Source organism: Falco cherrug, chromosome 1, assembly GCF_023634085.1.
Source record: "Falco cherrug isolate bFalChe1 chromosome 1, bFalChe1.pri, whole genome shotgun sequence".
Lineage (NCBI taxonomy): Eukaryota > Metazoa > Chordata > Aves > Falconiformes > Falconidae > Falco > Falco cherrug.
The window spans coordinates 94,159,158-94,175,849 of NC_073697.1; the positions used below are offsets into that span (position 1 = coordinate 94,159,158).

A 16,692-nucleotide genomic window follows, 5' to 3' on the forward strand; every position below is an offset into this window, starting at 1 on the left:
CTGCTGTGAGATGTGTCGCTGCTGACAGCTCCCCCACCCAACACCCGGCGATGGGGACATAATCCTCCAGGAGCCAGCTCAAGTCACCAAAACATGTTCCACCCATCACATCACATCAGTTCGGGGTGGCTACTGCTGGCAGCAAGGCAGGGCACGTGAGCTCCCAGCGCTTCCAGAGCATGGGAGCTCCTGCTGACAGGGAGCACCTGAAGACTCCCTGGAGGACCCAGCTCCCTGTGCTGTGGGCCAGCAGGATGCATCCCCAGAGACAGAGCATATGCCGCTGATGCCCACTCCCCCTCCCGAGACCAGGCAATCCCAGCTTGATACCCCGAGTGACATTTCCCAGGAAAAGAACAGCACAGTAAATTCAAAGGTTAAATTTGCATATTTCCTGGTGCTGCTCTGAAAAGCCAGACAGTCGTTCAGGATGAACTGCTTCAACCTGCTGCATGGGGAGCACAAACAGCCTGTGCCCACCGGGGCTGAGGGACCCTTACGGGTGGCACCATGCAACTTCTCCACAGTGGCCTTTAGTTCTGAGAGGGAGCAAACCAAAGGACCACAAGCAGTGGAGGGGGCAAGGTTTTGGCCATGCATCTGTAGAGCAGCCCAGGGCATCGAGGAAGAAGCCAGCATTACCTCCATTCCTCAATCTGAGGAACAGCCAGGACTGGATGCATCCTGGGAAGAAGTAGCGGAGGCATTTCTGTATTAACTAGCATGACATCTGCTTTCAACAGTGTGCCTGGGACTGTATCACTCCAATAACGCGTCCAGGGAGGCCACAAAGCGTCTTCACAAAAAGCTCCAAAGGCTACAGGCTCAGCAAAATGCTGCACATTAAATACTCTTTTTAGTGTGTGCAGAAGGACTGTTACAAATTCAAATGAACAAGCCACGAGTGAATCACCCGACAGGGAAGGGTTGGCTTCAGCTAAACAGGAGCAAAGCAGCAGTCGGGGAGGGCTCTCACTGGGACGGGGCTCAGGCTCAGCCACAAGCTACTACAACACAGGGAGAAACTCTTCAGCAGCACACACGGTGGGAGAAACAGAGGGCATCCCCTGTTTGGGGGCACAGGACCACCCTGCAGCACCAGTTTCCCAGCTCAGCAATGCCACGTAGCTCAGCATCAGACACACACGGGGCAATGCGTATCCACCATTGCCAAATGAGTATTCAATATTCATCTTTAACCGTCACCTTTTGCTTCCCAAGCCTTGCTTCTGCTCCTCCAGATGTTTGTGTTATGCTCTGAAGAATAACCCGCTCTCATCTCCTTCTCAAACTCCTCTGAAGCAAGAAACAAGGCGGCAATGCTTGAGAGAGAGCAGGTCACGAGGATGCACCTGCACCCAGAACTGCTGGTGAGGAGCAAACAGGGTCCAACAAGGGGCAGTGCCAAGGCTGGTGGCACCAGCCACTGGTTTTCCAGAAGAAGCTACTCTGGCAGGCACTGGTGCTGACCCCGCTTTGCATTCCTGCAGGCAGCAGGGCTGTCTCGTAGCCTCAGCTGTCCTCCATCCCTGCCAGAAGTGGGAGAGCCCGCCGGCTGGTGTTGCTGGATGTTTTCCCGAAAATATAAATACGTGGCCCTTGCTGCACCTTCCATGGACTTCCAGCAGAACCTTGTGGGAGGCAGCTCCAGAGGACTCTCCTGCTAGTGAAACACTCTCCTCCTACACTTTTCAGCGCGTTGCCATCTGGCTGTTGCAATCAGAAGCAACAGCCCAGCTATCCTCCCTGTGCCATTTGTCACCGTGCTTTCTCCTGTACACTGGCCCGTCTTTCCCATCTCCCTTTGACATCAAGCAGCTCCAGCCCTGCTGAGCTCTCTTCATGTCAAACTCTCTTTGTGTCCTCAGTAATTTAGGTCTTTTTGGAGACAACGGGGTGGAAGGAACCATGATTCTCCAAGGGAGGAGGCACCACTGATTGATATACAGACTTTCCATTCTCTCCTCATCCAGTTTTTATCCCCCTTCACATATGCTCCCATTCGGGCTGCCAGAGCCCCACGCCAAGAAGTGCCGGCAGCTCCCAGCTCCCCTGGAGCCCAGCTCCTCGGTGAGGACAGGGAGCACCGCTATGCTTTTCTGGGTGCTGAGCCTCTTGCCTCATCAGCTCCAAAACCATCAGAACACATGGGGCTCAGCCCACGCAACAGACAGCAATGCCAACCGCTGCCCAGGTGCCTGGCAGAGCCTGTCATTAGCCTGTATTCAGCACAGCCATTTAATTGGTTTTGTTCTGTGTTTTTGGTTTTCCTGTCTCTTTCGGGTGACAAACAAGCTACAGCCCCTTCCCCTTCACAAGCCCTGTGCTCATCCCATGATCATTTTCAGCCCTGTCCCATGATAGAAACAAAAGCTGTCCCTCTTGCTTGGCCAAACACATGTATGGCCTCTGCTCACACAGCCACACGTGCACACATGTACTGTCATGCATCCAGGCACGTTCATACTTCTGCGATGGGCATTTTGGTCTTACAACCATGCATACAATCCAGAAAGGCCTGGAGGACCCTGCAAGGCTGCATGAGTGTGCACTTGGCCTGGATGACTGATGTTGCCCATCACCTCACCCTTCCCAAGCAGGAGAGGTTGGCGGGAAGCAGGAGCGAGGAGCTGGGGATCACGCAAGCTGCTCTGGCAGGCTGACTCCAGCCTGAGCCAAAGATGAGTCAAGGCTGTTTTACAGGAGCTGTTGGGGTGCACTTGCAAACACTGTTCATCTCCTTTTCCTCTCTGTCGATTTTGACACAACGAGGTGCAATTTTCCTTACCGCATCATTTAGCTCCCATCATGCTGAAAGATTCCTGTGCCATTAGAGCCCTGTCTCCCATTATCACTTCCCACATCTCCTGGTGCCAAGTGTCAGGCTCATTCCGTTAATTCACAGGATCTCTCAGTTTTAGAGAGAGCAGCAAACACCTGCTCTGCCCCAGTCCTGCATGCAGGGAGAGCTCGCATGCCTTTTCTAGCAGGCCAGTGCTGCATTCCCTGGGTTCATAGCAGCTAGACCCAGTACCTGCAGTACTGTGGGCCGTCGGTTTGCTCAGCCTCCTCCCCTGGGAATGTTCAGTCTGTGCTCGGTCTCTTCTGAACACAGGGGATGTGCAGGGAGGCAGATGGAACAACTCACCCCCCTCTCCAGACAGAAGGATGAGGATTTATCAGGAGGAGCTGCGTGCCTCGGTCACACGCAGGGATGGTGGCAGCCACTGGCCTGTGGCCTCTGTATGTCACACGCTAAATCATTTCCCTGACAGCAGGTCACCAGCAGACCTGCCCCTCGCACCCTGGCCAGGTAACCCCATGCTCTACTCACTGGCCTGTACATTGCCTGCATTGCAGCAGAGAGCAGCAGGTGCCTAAGCTCAACTACACCCATCTCCCACCGGCACACAGCGAGCAGAGCAACCCCCAGGCTTGTCACAGGGGTTTTTAGGAGTTTGGACATCAGCAGTTTTCCCCCGTTGAGGCTGTGCCTTACAGGGAGGCTTTACGAGCAGGAAACAGGACACAAATGTGCACGGCAAGGGAGACATGCTCAGATGAGCGGCAGCGAAGTCTTCATTTTAGGAAGAAAGGAGGAAGCTGGAAAGGCTCAGAAACCCAGCCAAAATCAACACAGCTCAAACACTTCCAGAGGGTCCATCTCAGCTTCAGCAAGAGGAGGAAAGAGGGTGTAGGCAAGGAAACAAGTCCACAGCACACAGAGAGCTGCCTTGGCTGGCACCCACTGGGTGTTTGCCAATAAAACAAGCTCAAAAGGCAGGCACCGAATACATCAGAGGGTTGGGATCCCCCTCCGGCACTGAAGGCAGAGACGGTGCAGTGCAGGGAGTCCCGGGGAGCCCAGCACAGCTCCTCTCAGTGCCCATCCAGCACAGTCTGTTCTGCGGGATCCTCATGGCAATGAAAAGCCACCAGGTGCCCCCGGGGCTTGCCCAGCCCTAACACCCATGCAACATGCACCGTGCCAGACTGCCACCAACTCATGCACACAGCGACACACACTTGGTCCCTTCCCCATGTGCCAGCTCCCAGCAGCAACGTACCGGCTGGCAACTCTCTCAAGGGCAAGCAAATTCCCTGTCCATCTGATGGGAAAGAGCCAAAGAGCTTCTCCATCCCCTTCCCTGCCAGAGATACCTCTTCTCCATCAAAACTGGTGTGTGCACGTGCCCCAGGTGGGACCCAGGTCAAGCTCTCCCAAGCTCCTAGTAAATCCAAGGTCCTCAGGAAATAATCAAACAAACTGCTTTGAAGAAGACTCTGTCCCTGCAGCCCAGCTGGCCACCCAGAAGCTTAGGATTAATTGTAAGCCTAGCAAAACACTAGGAAAGCCAAAAATAAATACAGCGAAAGACAAGCATTTCCCACTGGAAAGCCATGGCCAAGTCTCTTCTGGGCTGGTTCCCAGGAGGCAGCTCAGATTCATGTATTGTGCCACTCATATAAACGTTTCTCTTTGGCTGTGCCGCTCCCTTGGTGCTCCCTTCCAACCCAGGAGAAAAAGGACCCATTATTCAGACACGATGCCACTCATCCAGCAGGAAAGCGGATCATGCTCAAGCACCAGCAGCAACCCCAGCCCCACACCGAGCCTCTTCCCAGGGCTCAGGACCACCCTCCGCTGCACACAGGAGAGGATGCAGCCTCAGGATAACCGGAATGGTGCTTGCTGACTTGGGCACGCTGTTTGAAGACACTGCATTTTAGATACTGTTCACGACACTGCGTTTTCCTCGGGGCGCAGGCAGCACCCCAGCAGCAAAGATTGTGTCGTGATAGAACTGATTCTTGCTAAAAAGACCAGGAGAGATGGCTTGTCTGTCTTGTGGGTAACATCAAACCCAAAGATCTCACCTCTTCCAGTCTTAGGTTCAAGCCACAGGCCCTCAGCCAGGCTTTGCTTCCAAGCCCCAGCTGAAGTCTCACGGCACCGCATGACGTCAGAAATTGAGTGTTAAAGGTGACACACCAAAGCCTGCACAATGACACCTCCATAATGCCCAGACAGGCTGGTCTGGCAGAATCCCTTTGCCGTCTCACCCAGAAGGTCTAAAATTCATTTTGTAGATTGAAATTGAACCAGCCAAGCGAAGGGATTCAGCAGCTGTTGGTCTCTGCAGATGAGTGCAAATGTGGGGGGAGCTGGGGATGGGGTGGAGTGACGCAGCCCACCAGTCCAGCCCAGGCAGCTCCCCAGGGGCTTCCCAAAACTGCCCTGCAGACCAGCCTGGCTGGGTGCATGGGCAGGGATCAAACCACACCAAGGGCAGGGAAAGGCACGCTGCCTTCTCACACTGCAACCCCATGCTGGTCATGCACTGGCTTCTGGAAAGAGCTGTGCTGCTCTGCAGAACTTTGTATGTTCCACAGAGACCCTAGGACAAGGTCTGCGGAGGGGTGTTAGAGGAGCAGGGCCACAGCAAAAAGGGAAGGCAGACATGTGGCATCAGGAGTCAGGCAATGCCATCCTTCCTGCTTGCAACTGCCAGCTCCTGCAGCAGGTGATCAGGCAGGAGCAGAGACAGCAAGGCAACGCCTGCCCGCAGTGGGTGGCCCCTGAGCAGCAAACAGGTTCATCTCTGGTGCTCAGCCCAGGGACATCCCTGCCCTGACCTCAGGTGACAGCAGATCTCAGCCTGATGCTGATCCCCCTCCTGCCTCACATCTGGCAGCAGCTGCTGTCCCAGCCCGGTGGGGGTAGGTGGGGGGGTGGACACCCATCTCCACACCCAGATGCTTCATGGCAGAGCTGTCTCCCACCATCCATCACGGTGCATATGGTTAATGCTACCACTCAGGACTATGAGCTGCTGTAATTACCATTATTAATTCCCACCCCCCTCCCTTCAGGATATATTAGCTGTAAGTTGAGAAAAGAGGGAGGGAGAGAAGTCCCTGGACTTGATAAATCAGCTGCTGACAAAGAACCCACGTCTGCACTTCAGTGTGTGCCAGATGCAGCCCCAGAACATGCCCAGCACCGCTCCCCCCCACCCCCCCACTGGCTCCCGGCCACCTCACTGCATTCCCCCCCCCCCCCTCCAGCCCCGCTCACTGAGGCAGATCCTTGTTAGCAAAAGCCAAAGGACTTCACTGCTCTCCATTAACACCACTTCTGCCCAAGCCAAGCCAAACGCTGACTGCACGGGCATCCAGGAACAGAAACAAATGCCCCGAACGCAGCTGGCACAATGCACTCGAATGTCACTGAGGGGCTTGTGTTTGTGGTTGCATCTCTCCAGGTGGCCATACAGCTCTAAGGAAAGGTCTCAGTTGAAACCAAGTTGGTTACGTGAAGGCAAACCTCAGCTAGTTTCAACTTCACCCGAGTTACAGCCAGACTAGACAAACGTGAGTGGGGACAGAATTAAACAAACCTGTGATATGAGTGCCTGCGTGGACTCAAAGCAATCGGCCGTTGTGGTGGCCAAGGTCCTCACAGATGTCCCTGCCCTGCTGCTAGCAGAAGAGCCAGAGAAAGCCATCCCACCTGAGCTTATGGAACCAAAGCTGCCAAATCTCTTCCAGCCCTCTGAAGCTGCAGACCCTCCTCCAGCCCCCAGTGCAGGCATTTCCAAAGCACCTCCCACCTGGGTGCACCACACAGCTTGCAGAACTGCACGTGCAAATAGCCAGGGCTGTGGCTCCTTGCAAGCACAGGGCAGCAGCAGAAAATGCCAGACCCCTGGAAACCCAGAGCGAGCCCCTGTACTGACACGGTGCTATCACTCCTGACAGCAATAAAACCCAAAAAATACAGGAGGGGGTGACTACCACTGGTCTGAAGCCTGTTGGTTCTTGCAAAAAGGTTGCTGACCTGTGCAGGAGGACAGAGAGCCTGGTGATAAAACTACACAGGCTTCACTTCACCCGAGACAAGCGGCATCCAAGCACCCTCCAGACCAGGGCATGGCTGTTCCTGTGCAGCACCAAGAGAGGCGGTGATCAGTAAATACAAGCCCGCATCACTTTACCCACCTGACAAAACCGGCCACTGTTAAATTGCGCGGATGCTGTGAACAAGAGCGTTCCCAGCGCACAGACTCATGCCTTGTCTCTGAAGGGAAAGGGACAGACAGCCCTCTAGTGTAAAGCCAACGCTAACCATGTTTGCATGGGCATGGAAAGCAACCACAGCCACAGCCACGCTGGACGCCTGCGCTTGGAAGGGACCTGCGCCCAGGCAGAGGGGTTTGCTCTCTGGCTGCTCGCACTGCAGCCTCCCACCGCCCTTCAAAACATGCTGATGCCATGGAAATGTGCACGTCCTAATGGTCCTGGAGGCTTTCAGGTGATGTTTGTGGGTTGTTTTTTTTTTTTCTGCAGAGACAAATAGAATGTTAACCAACTCGGTGTTTGCTCTTAGGCATTCAAAAGATGCCTTCTGTCAAAGGAGGGTATGAGCCTTCACAGCCTGACAACAGGGCTCACAAAAGGCTTCTGAAATCCCGACTTGCCCGGCAGCTGATGGCATGTCTCTGACAAAGCCCCCCATGATGCCTGGAAGCATAGACAGCTGAATTTGGGGTCTCCAAAGATTGTTTTGCTTTCCTCTCCCTGCTCCCTTCTGCTTGAGTCAGGCTGAGTTCACATCTCTTCCCTGCGCACGTTGCTGTGTTATGCACATGGGGTATTGTACGTGATGATCACTCACAGCCTTAAGAAAGACGCACAATTAAAATCAATATTTAAAGTCATCAAACAAGCACACGCAAATTTTAACAGCCACACAATTCACTCTGACATAACGACGCAGGGTGCAGAGTCGAGAGCTGTGCTGGAGTGCCAAGAGCATAGTTCTGCCCACAGTCTTCAAAATTTAATGAAAACACACCAGTTTTAAACACTTTCCCAAATCCAGCTCACAAAATCTGTCACTTTGATGTGAATGGTCCCAGTCTTAGACTATCAGTCACTTTTACTTTCCCTTTAGTAGCTAAAGACGCAAATGAACTCCCAGCAAACTGCACAGCTTCAGGAGAAGAATTTAGCAGCCAGATGGTTCTTGCAAAAGATTTGTTCTTAACAACAACAAAAAAGTTAACCCGTTTCCCAACGAGCAGCACACAGATGATCTGACACACCAGCAAGCAATTCTGAACTGCTACCTTAGAGCATCACTTCTATAGCAGAAGTGCCCCTTCTTCCTAAGCCACCATGCAAATGGTAATTATCACTAATAACTGATCAATTAGTACAAGTCCATGCAAGGCACTGTAATTATCAGGTGCATTCAGAGAAGAAAAGAAAGCATCCAATGTGAATGCATACATTCCTTTGTTTCCAGAGGAGGGTGCAACACAGAGAGATAAAAGAAGGCACAACTGTTGAAAAGGCAACAGGATTCAAAGAGCCATCTGAGGGAACGTGATCAACTCCCAGGAGATGGAGCAAAGCTGTGATGGGCTGGAAACTCCCATCGAGGCAGTAAACCTCACGCTAGTGGTGTATTTGCATTCGTTTTCTCTGGACCTTTTCTTCATCTCCATGCAGAATTGCAGCTGTGGATGGGGATCAAAGCATAGCTGATAATAAAGATTCCAGACCTTCATGGAGACCTCCTTGGATAAAGAACAGGAATGCTGGACAAGAAAGTCCTTCTGAGTCAACTCCAGGAAGTAAACAGCAAAAGTAGTAGCATTTGGCACAAGGACTTTGATCACCTAAGGATGTTGATGATGGAAGGAAGAAGGCGACCCATGTCAAGGAATAGCACCTCCTTAGCTGTCTGGGCTGGAATTTGGGCAGCAGCACAAGGGACAACTGTTCAGCAAGGAGATCTGGAGAATCCAAGTGCAGGATGGGAACCCTGAACTTCTTCAAATGTTTCTAGCCCACTGCTAAATAACACTTCAGTACAACACAGAAACGAGTTCATATGCAGGTAGGCATCTGTCTATCTAAATGTCCAAGCTGAATGAATGAAAGAGGAACCGTATTAAGAAGTACTTGCTTGGTACAAGACATGCATGAAGTTTTGCACCTGAGGCAGAATAACCCCCTGCACCAATTCCAGCCTGCAAACTGTGAGCTATAAACAGCCTGTGAGTGATGGTGGGCACCAAGGGGAATATGAGCAAATGGCTGCTCTTACCGTGAACATGGCAACTACATCCCAGGCTGTGGCAACTACATCCCGGGCTGTGCTAAGAGGATGATGGACAGCAGAGTGGGGGAAGTTGCTGCCTCTCCCTGCCCAGGACTGGGGAGGCTGCTTCTCAAACACTCTGTCCAGCTGTGGTCCCTGACTCCAAAATAAACGTGGGGAAACCAAAAAGGTCCAGTGGAGGGTAAGCTAGATAGATGGTCAGAAGCCTACAGCATATGTCCTACAAGGTCAGGAAGAGGGAGTTAGAATGGTTGGGGCTGGCAAAGAGGAGGGGAAGCAGCACTCTAATTGCAGCCAACAGCTACTCAAAGCAGTTATAAGGGTGACAGATGTAAATGAGGCCAGATGACACAGCAGGGAGCCGTGCCCAAGAACTGCAGTTTGGGAGGTTCAGGTCAGACAGAGGAAGCTTACGAAAAGCTTTTTAATTGGCTCCAGTGGTGGGAAAGGCCAGCAAGTCTCCATCATTGGAGGCCTCCACTTGGCTAGAAAAAGCCACAGTAGACCTGAGCTGATGTTAGCAATCGCCCTGCTCAGGGTGGGAGTCTGGACCCTCCAGAAGGCACTTCCCACCAGCACCTACAGGATCCTGGGATTTGGCCATGCTACACCATGCCCTCAGAGAGGTCTCTGCCATGGCACAGTGTCCAGGAATGGCTTCCAGCACAGCGTGCATTTAAGGACTAAAGAGTTTCTGAGAAGCTCTGCTTTAACTAACACTGATGTGGGACACCACACTGGGACAGCTGTAACCAGTATACAGAAAATACATCCAAGGGCTTCATCCCCAAATGCAGTCAGAAAAGCAAACACACAGGCACAAGACGGAAATGCCTGGAAGTTTCTGCTGCCTTCCTGAGTGTCCCCGCCAGGGACCCTGACTGTGACCCCCTCTCGGGCCCTCCTTGGTATCCCCCTCAGTGCCTGCTCCTGAACCCACAGGGACAACTACTTACTGCCATCGAGCATGGACCCAGGCACTATGTGCACCATCGCTCCTGCTCCACCACTGACAGACAAGAGGTACCCCAACCACGCCAAAGGGACATGGTCACTCATGGTCCTGACCCAGGCCAGGTGACAAAGGGCTTGAGCAGCCTTGGCCAGGCAGGCCAAGAAGTCTGAGCTATGGTGGAAGAGAGAGTATCTCCATCCTTGGAGATGACATCCATCCTTGAGAGGACAAGCCCCTCAGCAACCTGATCTAGCTTTGAAATTAGCTGTGCTTTGAGCAGGAGGTTGATTAGATACCTCTAGATGTTTCTTCCAAACTATTTTATGGTTTTATGAAAGCAAATAATCTGTAACCCCTGCCTGGCCTGACCCATGCAGAGAGGACCTTCACACTGCTGGCTGTCTTGGGGAGAAGGGTTGCAGCCTGCTACTTGCAAGTCGTTAGGCTGATGCTCCATACTAGTGAGCTACCCTGTACTACTGAGCTACCAGGAAACTACTAAAACTCACAATGTTGGAGCACTTCCTTGCTTCAAACTTCCTCAATGTTTTGCACATGCTACTGTAATGCTTCTGGTTTTCTTGCCAATGAGGAAGGCTACAAAACAAAACTCAAGTACTTCTCTAATCCCCTGATTCCAGGAGCGGAGACTCAGGAGGGACAATAAATACTGTAAAATCTGCTGATGCTATCGATCAGCTCCAGGCTACAATGCAAAGATTGCGAGGAAGGCAGGCCAGAGCAGAGACACAAACCTGCTGTTGATGCAGCAACACCCCTAAGGAGAATATCATCAGTCTTGTCACCTGACACCATGTCACTGCTAAAGAAGTGATCGGCAATCGCACAGACCTTCATGGTTTAGCTTTGGACTGACCTTTAAGCATATTCTGGGTCCCATGAGAGATAACTCAGCATCAGTCTCCCAGCAATAGAGCTGGAAAAGCTGAAACTAAATCACAGAAAGGCTCATTGACCTGCTCAAGGATACCAAGAAGTCAGAAGCAGGGCCAAGACTAGATTCCAGAAGCCCTGACTTCCAGGAGCTGTCTAAAAGCAAAGTAAATACGGACAGAGCATGGGCAACACCACGCGTGGGCATGTTCTGCCTTGCATACAGGCAGGGCCTTTCCATGCATGCTGCACACACACCGTGGGAAGTATCTGTGTCACCTGGATGCCACTTTGCTCACAGTCTACACATCATCACCGAACACCACCATAACGGATAACCAGCCACCCAAAACTCACGCTGCTGCGTGTTCCGACAGCCATAATAAGCCACCAGCAGAGGCTGAGGTGAGTTCGCACAATTTAGCAAAGTCTGTATGAATTGCTTGGGCATCTCTGCACAAACATGGAAGGATCCACCCCTTGCTTCTTTTAGCTGATTATGAATTTTCAGTGCAATTGTCTCCTTTTCCCTGTCTCTGGAAACCTCCAGGAGTTGCAACCACAAGCACGAAAGGGGAGGAGAGGCTGGGCTCTGCAGATCACAAGCCTCCCTCCTCCCTCCCACACCTCTGTGTGTGTCTGTGATGGAGAAGCCCTGAAACCCTGTTAGTCACAAATCCCAGACAGATCCATATGGCTCTAGGACACAGCACAAAGCTTTCCACATGGACAGGAGGGAGAAGCTCTAGTCCAATTCCCAGCTCTTGCAGGCACCACACTGTGATGTTGCTTCTTACAACACCTTTTTGCAGTAGTACAGGATACTCCTACTCCACTGTGTGCGTGCCTCCTGCATAAAGAAACCCCACCTCTTTAGGAACATCAAAAGAGGAGCTTGGCACTCAGAGATATGTCTTAATGAAGGTGACAGCAGCAGAAAGCATTGCAAATCCAAGGGGATGAGAATGCACACCTAATTAGACCGGCTCCTTTCTTCTCCCTTTGGTTCCGCCTCCGGCTGGCTGAATCCTGCACTGGGACCGCAGCTCCAGCCTCTCCACCAGGATGCACCCTGCAGCTCGGTGGGGCTGAGCTGTGGGAGCAACCAGCACCGCAGCCCCGTGCAGGCTTCCAGCAGAGATTAGAGCTCAGCTCTTTGCAATCTGCCTTGTCCTGCTTTGTGCTGAGGCTCTGGCTCAACCGATTTTCCAATTTTCCGTCTCCCTCCTCCTCTCACTCAAGGCTCAGGAGGATGGGAAGGGAAGGAAGACACTGTGCTTTCCAGGCTGGGCAACAGCTCCCCACAGCCAGTATCGCTGTGCATGCAGGGTGTGCAGCAACATGCCCAAGAGCTGGCCTTCAGAGCATCCTTCCCCTTCCCTGCCCCCACCTCACAATCTCCCTCGCTGCTTCCAAGCTGAAGAAGGTGGAAAATTCACACAGGTGCTGCTGAATTTTGCAGATTTTGCTTATTCCTTTGGAAGGCTTAATGGCCAAAGCCATCGTTGATGTCAGAAGGAGGTTGTGCCGGTATAAGGCCTTTTTTACTAGCACACTGATTGTCACAGAGTATATTTGCAGGGATGCCAGGTGTGGACCCCCATGTCCCCTGCCAGCTTCCAGCTCCAAGGTGAGCTGCCAGGCTGTGGGTACGGACAGACAACCATTCCCCTGCCCTCTCCTATCAAGCCCCCTCGAGCAGGGCAGGTAGCAGACGAAAGCAAAGGGAGGCATCTCAGTTGTGTAGCAAACCATCCCCTCCCTCCCCTTGCTCCTTCCCACCACTGACTCCTTCACACTTACGAACACAGGCTCCCAGGAGGATTTTACTTAAGCAAAGCCCAGAGAGAGCCAACACGGGATGGAGGTAATTAACGAAGGCCCTGGCTTGTTAAGACAGGACTGCCATGCTCCCCATGCTGGTGGTGAGCAGCACAGGCACATGCTGCCCACAAGCCACAACAGCAGAGAGAGCAGCCACTACTAATTAACTTATTTACTGGATGAGCTTTGTCTAGTGCTCTTAGTGGGGAATACATCACAGAAGCAGCGGGGCCACGCCGACATCTGCAGCGATACAACGCCCAGTCGCGCAGCAGTGCGACGGCACCTCCACCTTTTTGCCCTGATATTCTTCTTTAGAAAACCTCCAAACACACCCTTTGATGGTCCCACAGAATATAGGTCTGAGGTATGTGCTACCTGGTGGGGAAGGGGGGACCAAGCCCAAGAAACACTGTGGCCCCTTGATGCAAAATGAACGTTCAACAGAAAAGAAATAGAAAAGAATACGCTGATGAGTGGTGTTTTCTCACAAAAAAAAGAGCTGCTCTCACATCAGTGAGTAAGTAGGCACTGAGGTTGGTGTAGGTTCTCATGTTACAGGGTTTTGTGTTTGGGGTTTTTTTTAATAAATTTTATAAAAGAATAAACATGGAAAGACCTCTTTCAATATAAATAAATTGTGTTAATAAGGCAGTAAGTGCTGAGAACAGGCAAAAGCTCTGCCTGTCAAACTGTTCCTGGTGGCTATTTCTGGCTTGCAAGGCACTTCAAGTATCCTGGCAGCCCACAGTAGGAAATGTAGTCCAGATACAGCAGCATGGTCACTCATCTAAACATAACCTCCCAAGGTTCATAAAGACTTTACATTCACACCTACCAGCAATCCAGACTACCCAGCCTCTCACAGGAGCAATTGATAAACTGCAGGGGAAAAAAAAAAAAAAAAATTCAAACGCACCCCCCCCCAAAGCCTCGTTCTATAAATAAAGCTGTTGTAACACAGTTTTTATATTTCATTATCCTCTGTGTTTCACATTATACTGGTAGCCACTGGTAATGTCAGGGCACAGAGGAAGAGCTGTGCCGCAGGAGGATGGGGGACGCAGGAGGATGGGGGACGCAGGAGGATGGGGGACGCAGGAGGATGGGGGACGCAGGAGGATGGGGGACGCAGGAGGATGGGGGACGCAGGAGGATGGGCTGTCCTGGGTGCTTGTACCACACCCATCACCTGGATGCTGCTCTGCACAGCTGTCTGCCGTCCTACAGCATCACCACACCACCAGCTCAGCACCAGGAGTCTGTGCACAAGCGCACAACCACAGGGTGCAAATCGATGGGTAACCCACGCACCAGGCTACGGTGCAGCACACAGCAAATGGATGTTTGAAATATCAATATCCCCCTAAGGGCCCGCAGGAGAAGCCCTCACTGCAACCTGCTCCCCAAGGTGTTTCCCAAACAGGAATAAATTGGCCATTTCAGATTTCAAACCAGTACGAACTCTGTAAAGGAAGTGGTGCGCTATATGGATCAGAGCTTGGATACGTCCTTTGATCATCGCACATAAATCAGCCAGCCAAAACAGAAAGAAAAGGAAAAACAAACAGACCAAAAAAATTTATATTTGTGTGGCTGACGGGAACAGGAAGCAAACTGGAGATGGCTCAGAGGGGCAGAGACTCCGTGCAGCAAGGGGCTCTGCATGCCCACCGCTCCCTCCAGCAGCAGCCTGGAGAGCAGCGGAGCTCCCACAGCGGGCTGCTCCCACCAGTTAAAAATCGCAATCCGTGGGCTGGGTTGGCAGCCAACACACCTGGGTGGCACATGCTTCTCCCAGCAGCCTGAACCTGCGGCGCTGAGACCATGTGTTCCTCCAAATGTAGGTCTTGATTTTAGGTTTCACCCGGAGCGCCTGCAAACGCCCGAGCCACCACTGTCCAGCGGGGCAGCTCCGACAGCAGCCGCAGCCCCCGGCTGTTGCCAGCCCCCCGCCCCGGGAAAGCAAAGCCCATCGCCAGGGCTGACAAAGCCGATGCAAAAGGGCTATTTTCAGCCAGAGGAGCCGGCTGTGCCAGGCCAGCCTGCCCGCACGCTGTGAGCCTCTCCTCCGGCGGGGCGAGCCGATGGGGGGGTCCCTCCCCTGCACCCCGAGGGAGGGGCTTTGTGGGCACCCCGGGAACCGCCGTCCCTGCGGGGCGCCCGGAGCATCCACAAACTTCCCCGGCCGGAGGCACCCGCGGCCCCTCCGCCGGGCTGGGGGAGCGGAGCCGGCGCTTCCCCGCCGGCCGGGCTGGGACCGGGGGGCGCGCCGGGCAGCCCCCATCCCCTCTCCCTGCCCGCGGGGTTCCGCGCCCCCCTCCCTGGGGCAGCGGCTCCACGTGCCCCCGCGGGAAGCGCGCTTGGGGGGGGGGGGCAGGGGGCGCCTCCCCCGCGGCACCAACTTCGCCCGGGCACCCCAAGGCCGAGCGAGGTGGGGGGCGCCCCCCCGCCCCCCTTCCCCCCCCCTCCCCCAGCGCGGGGCCGGGGCTGGAGGGGGCTCAGCTCGTTGCTCCCCTTCCATCCCCCTGCCGTGCTCCGCGGCTGGAGCCGTGCCGCGCCGTACCGTACCGTACCGTACCGTACCGTACCGTGCCGCCCAGCCCAACCCAGCCCAGCCCAGCCCCCGGCGGCCAGCCCCGGCCGCTCCCGCCGACTCCGCGGGGAAGGGAAAAAAAAAAAAAAAGGAGAGAGAAAAAAGGAAAAAGAAAAAAAAAGTTGCAGGGCGGGAAGTTCCCGGTGCGGAGCGAAGTTGGGGACATGGCCGCCTCGCCCTGCCCTGCCGCCCCCCGGGGAGCGGCGGAGCCCCGGCGCGGGAGGGGGGGGACACGGACACGGGGACGCACCTACCTTCAGCTATCGCCCTCTTCATCTTAGGGATCGGGGAAGGCACGTCTGGAGGCGCAAAGTCGAGCGGCTGCGGTACAATCCTTGCGAAAGCGCGGCAGATCCCGGTACAAAACTTCAGCCCGAGCGCGGCGCGGCGGCGCACGGGGAGGGGGCTCTCCCTCTGCCGGCGCCCTCGCTCATCGGGGGAATGAGCAGCCCCCGAGCTGGAGTCAGCATCCAGGCGAGGCTCCCCCTCCCTGCCTGCCTGCCTCCTCCCTCCGTCCGTCCGTCCGTCCGTCCTCCCTCCCGCCCGCCGCACGCTCGGGGCCGGGGCTGCGGCGGATCCCGCGGCGGCAGAGCCGGCGGCGGCGGCGGGGAGCGCGGAGCCTGCTGCACTGTATCCCGGGAGCGAGCGAGCGGGGCGCAGGGATGGAGAGGCGATGAATGTTTTATGGGATCATGTGGTTTGACGTGAGAGGAATCAGCCTAGATCGGATTTACTGGCTGGAGGAGTGAGAGGGAGGACGGGGGAGACGGGCACGGGATGGAGGGAGGGAGGGGCCGCTCCGGGGGCAGACGGAGCGCGCAGGGGCCGCTCCGACGGCGGCGGCTCCGCGCTGGGGCCCCCGCGGTGCGCGGCCGCGGCCCGGGCAGGGCTGCGCGGGGGCCGGGCGGCTCATTCCTGGAGGAGAGGTGCCACCTAAAGGAAGCCGCGGAGAGGGACGCCTGGGCGGCCGCGGGCGTGGGGCCGCCCCGCTGCCCCTCCGCCTCCCCGGTCCGGCTCAGCCCCTGCGGGGGGACAGCGGAGCCGCGGGCGCCGGAGGTTCGCTAGGGGGGACCCCCGGCTCTGCCCCCCTGGAGCCGGGCTCCGGCCGGGGAGGCGGCCGGGCGCAGCTCAAGCTCCAGCGGCTCCTCCCGCCGTGCTGGCCGGGATGTGCTGCCGGTGCGGAGCCGCTGCGGTCCTCGGAGCCAGCCGGGGAGGCCAGGCCGCTGGGCAGAGTCGGAAAGCCATCCCGGTGGCACGCTGAGCCCTCTCACCTGCGCCTCCGCATCACTC

At 54.8% G+C, this 16,692-nt stretch overlaps 1 protein-coding gene across 1 annotated transcript in view; it reads right to left on the minus strand.

Moving 5' to 3' along the window:
• The window catches only part of RTN4R (reticulon 4 receptor), a 79,113-nt gene extending 62,996 nt beyond the window's left edge, over window positions 1-16,117 (minus strand). Inside the window, exon 1 of the mRNA XM_055700956.1 lies at window positions 15,657-16,117. Within this exon, the coding sequence (XP_055556931.1) occupies window positions 15,657-15,678 (22 nt within the window). The 5' untranslated portion in view covers window positions 15,679-16,117. The remainder of the gene's footprint in view (window positions 1-15,656) is intronic.
• Between the last annotated feature and the right edge of the window lie 575 nt (window positions 16,118-16,692).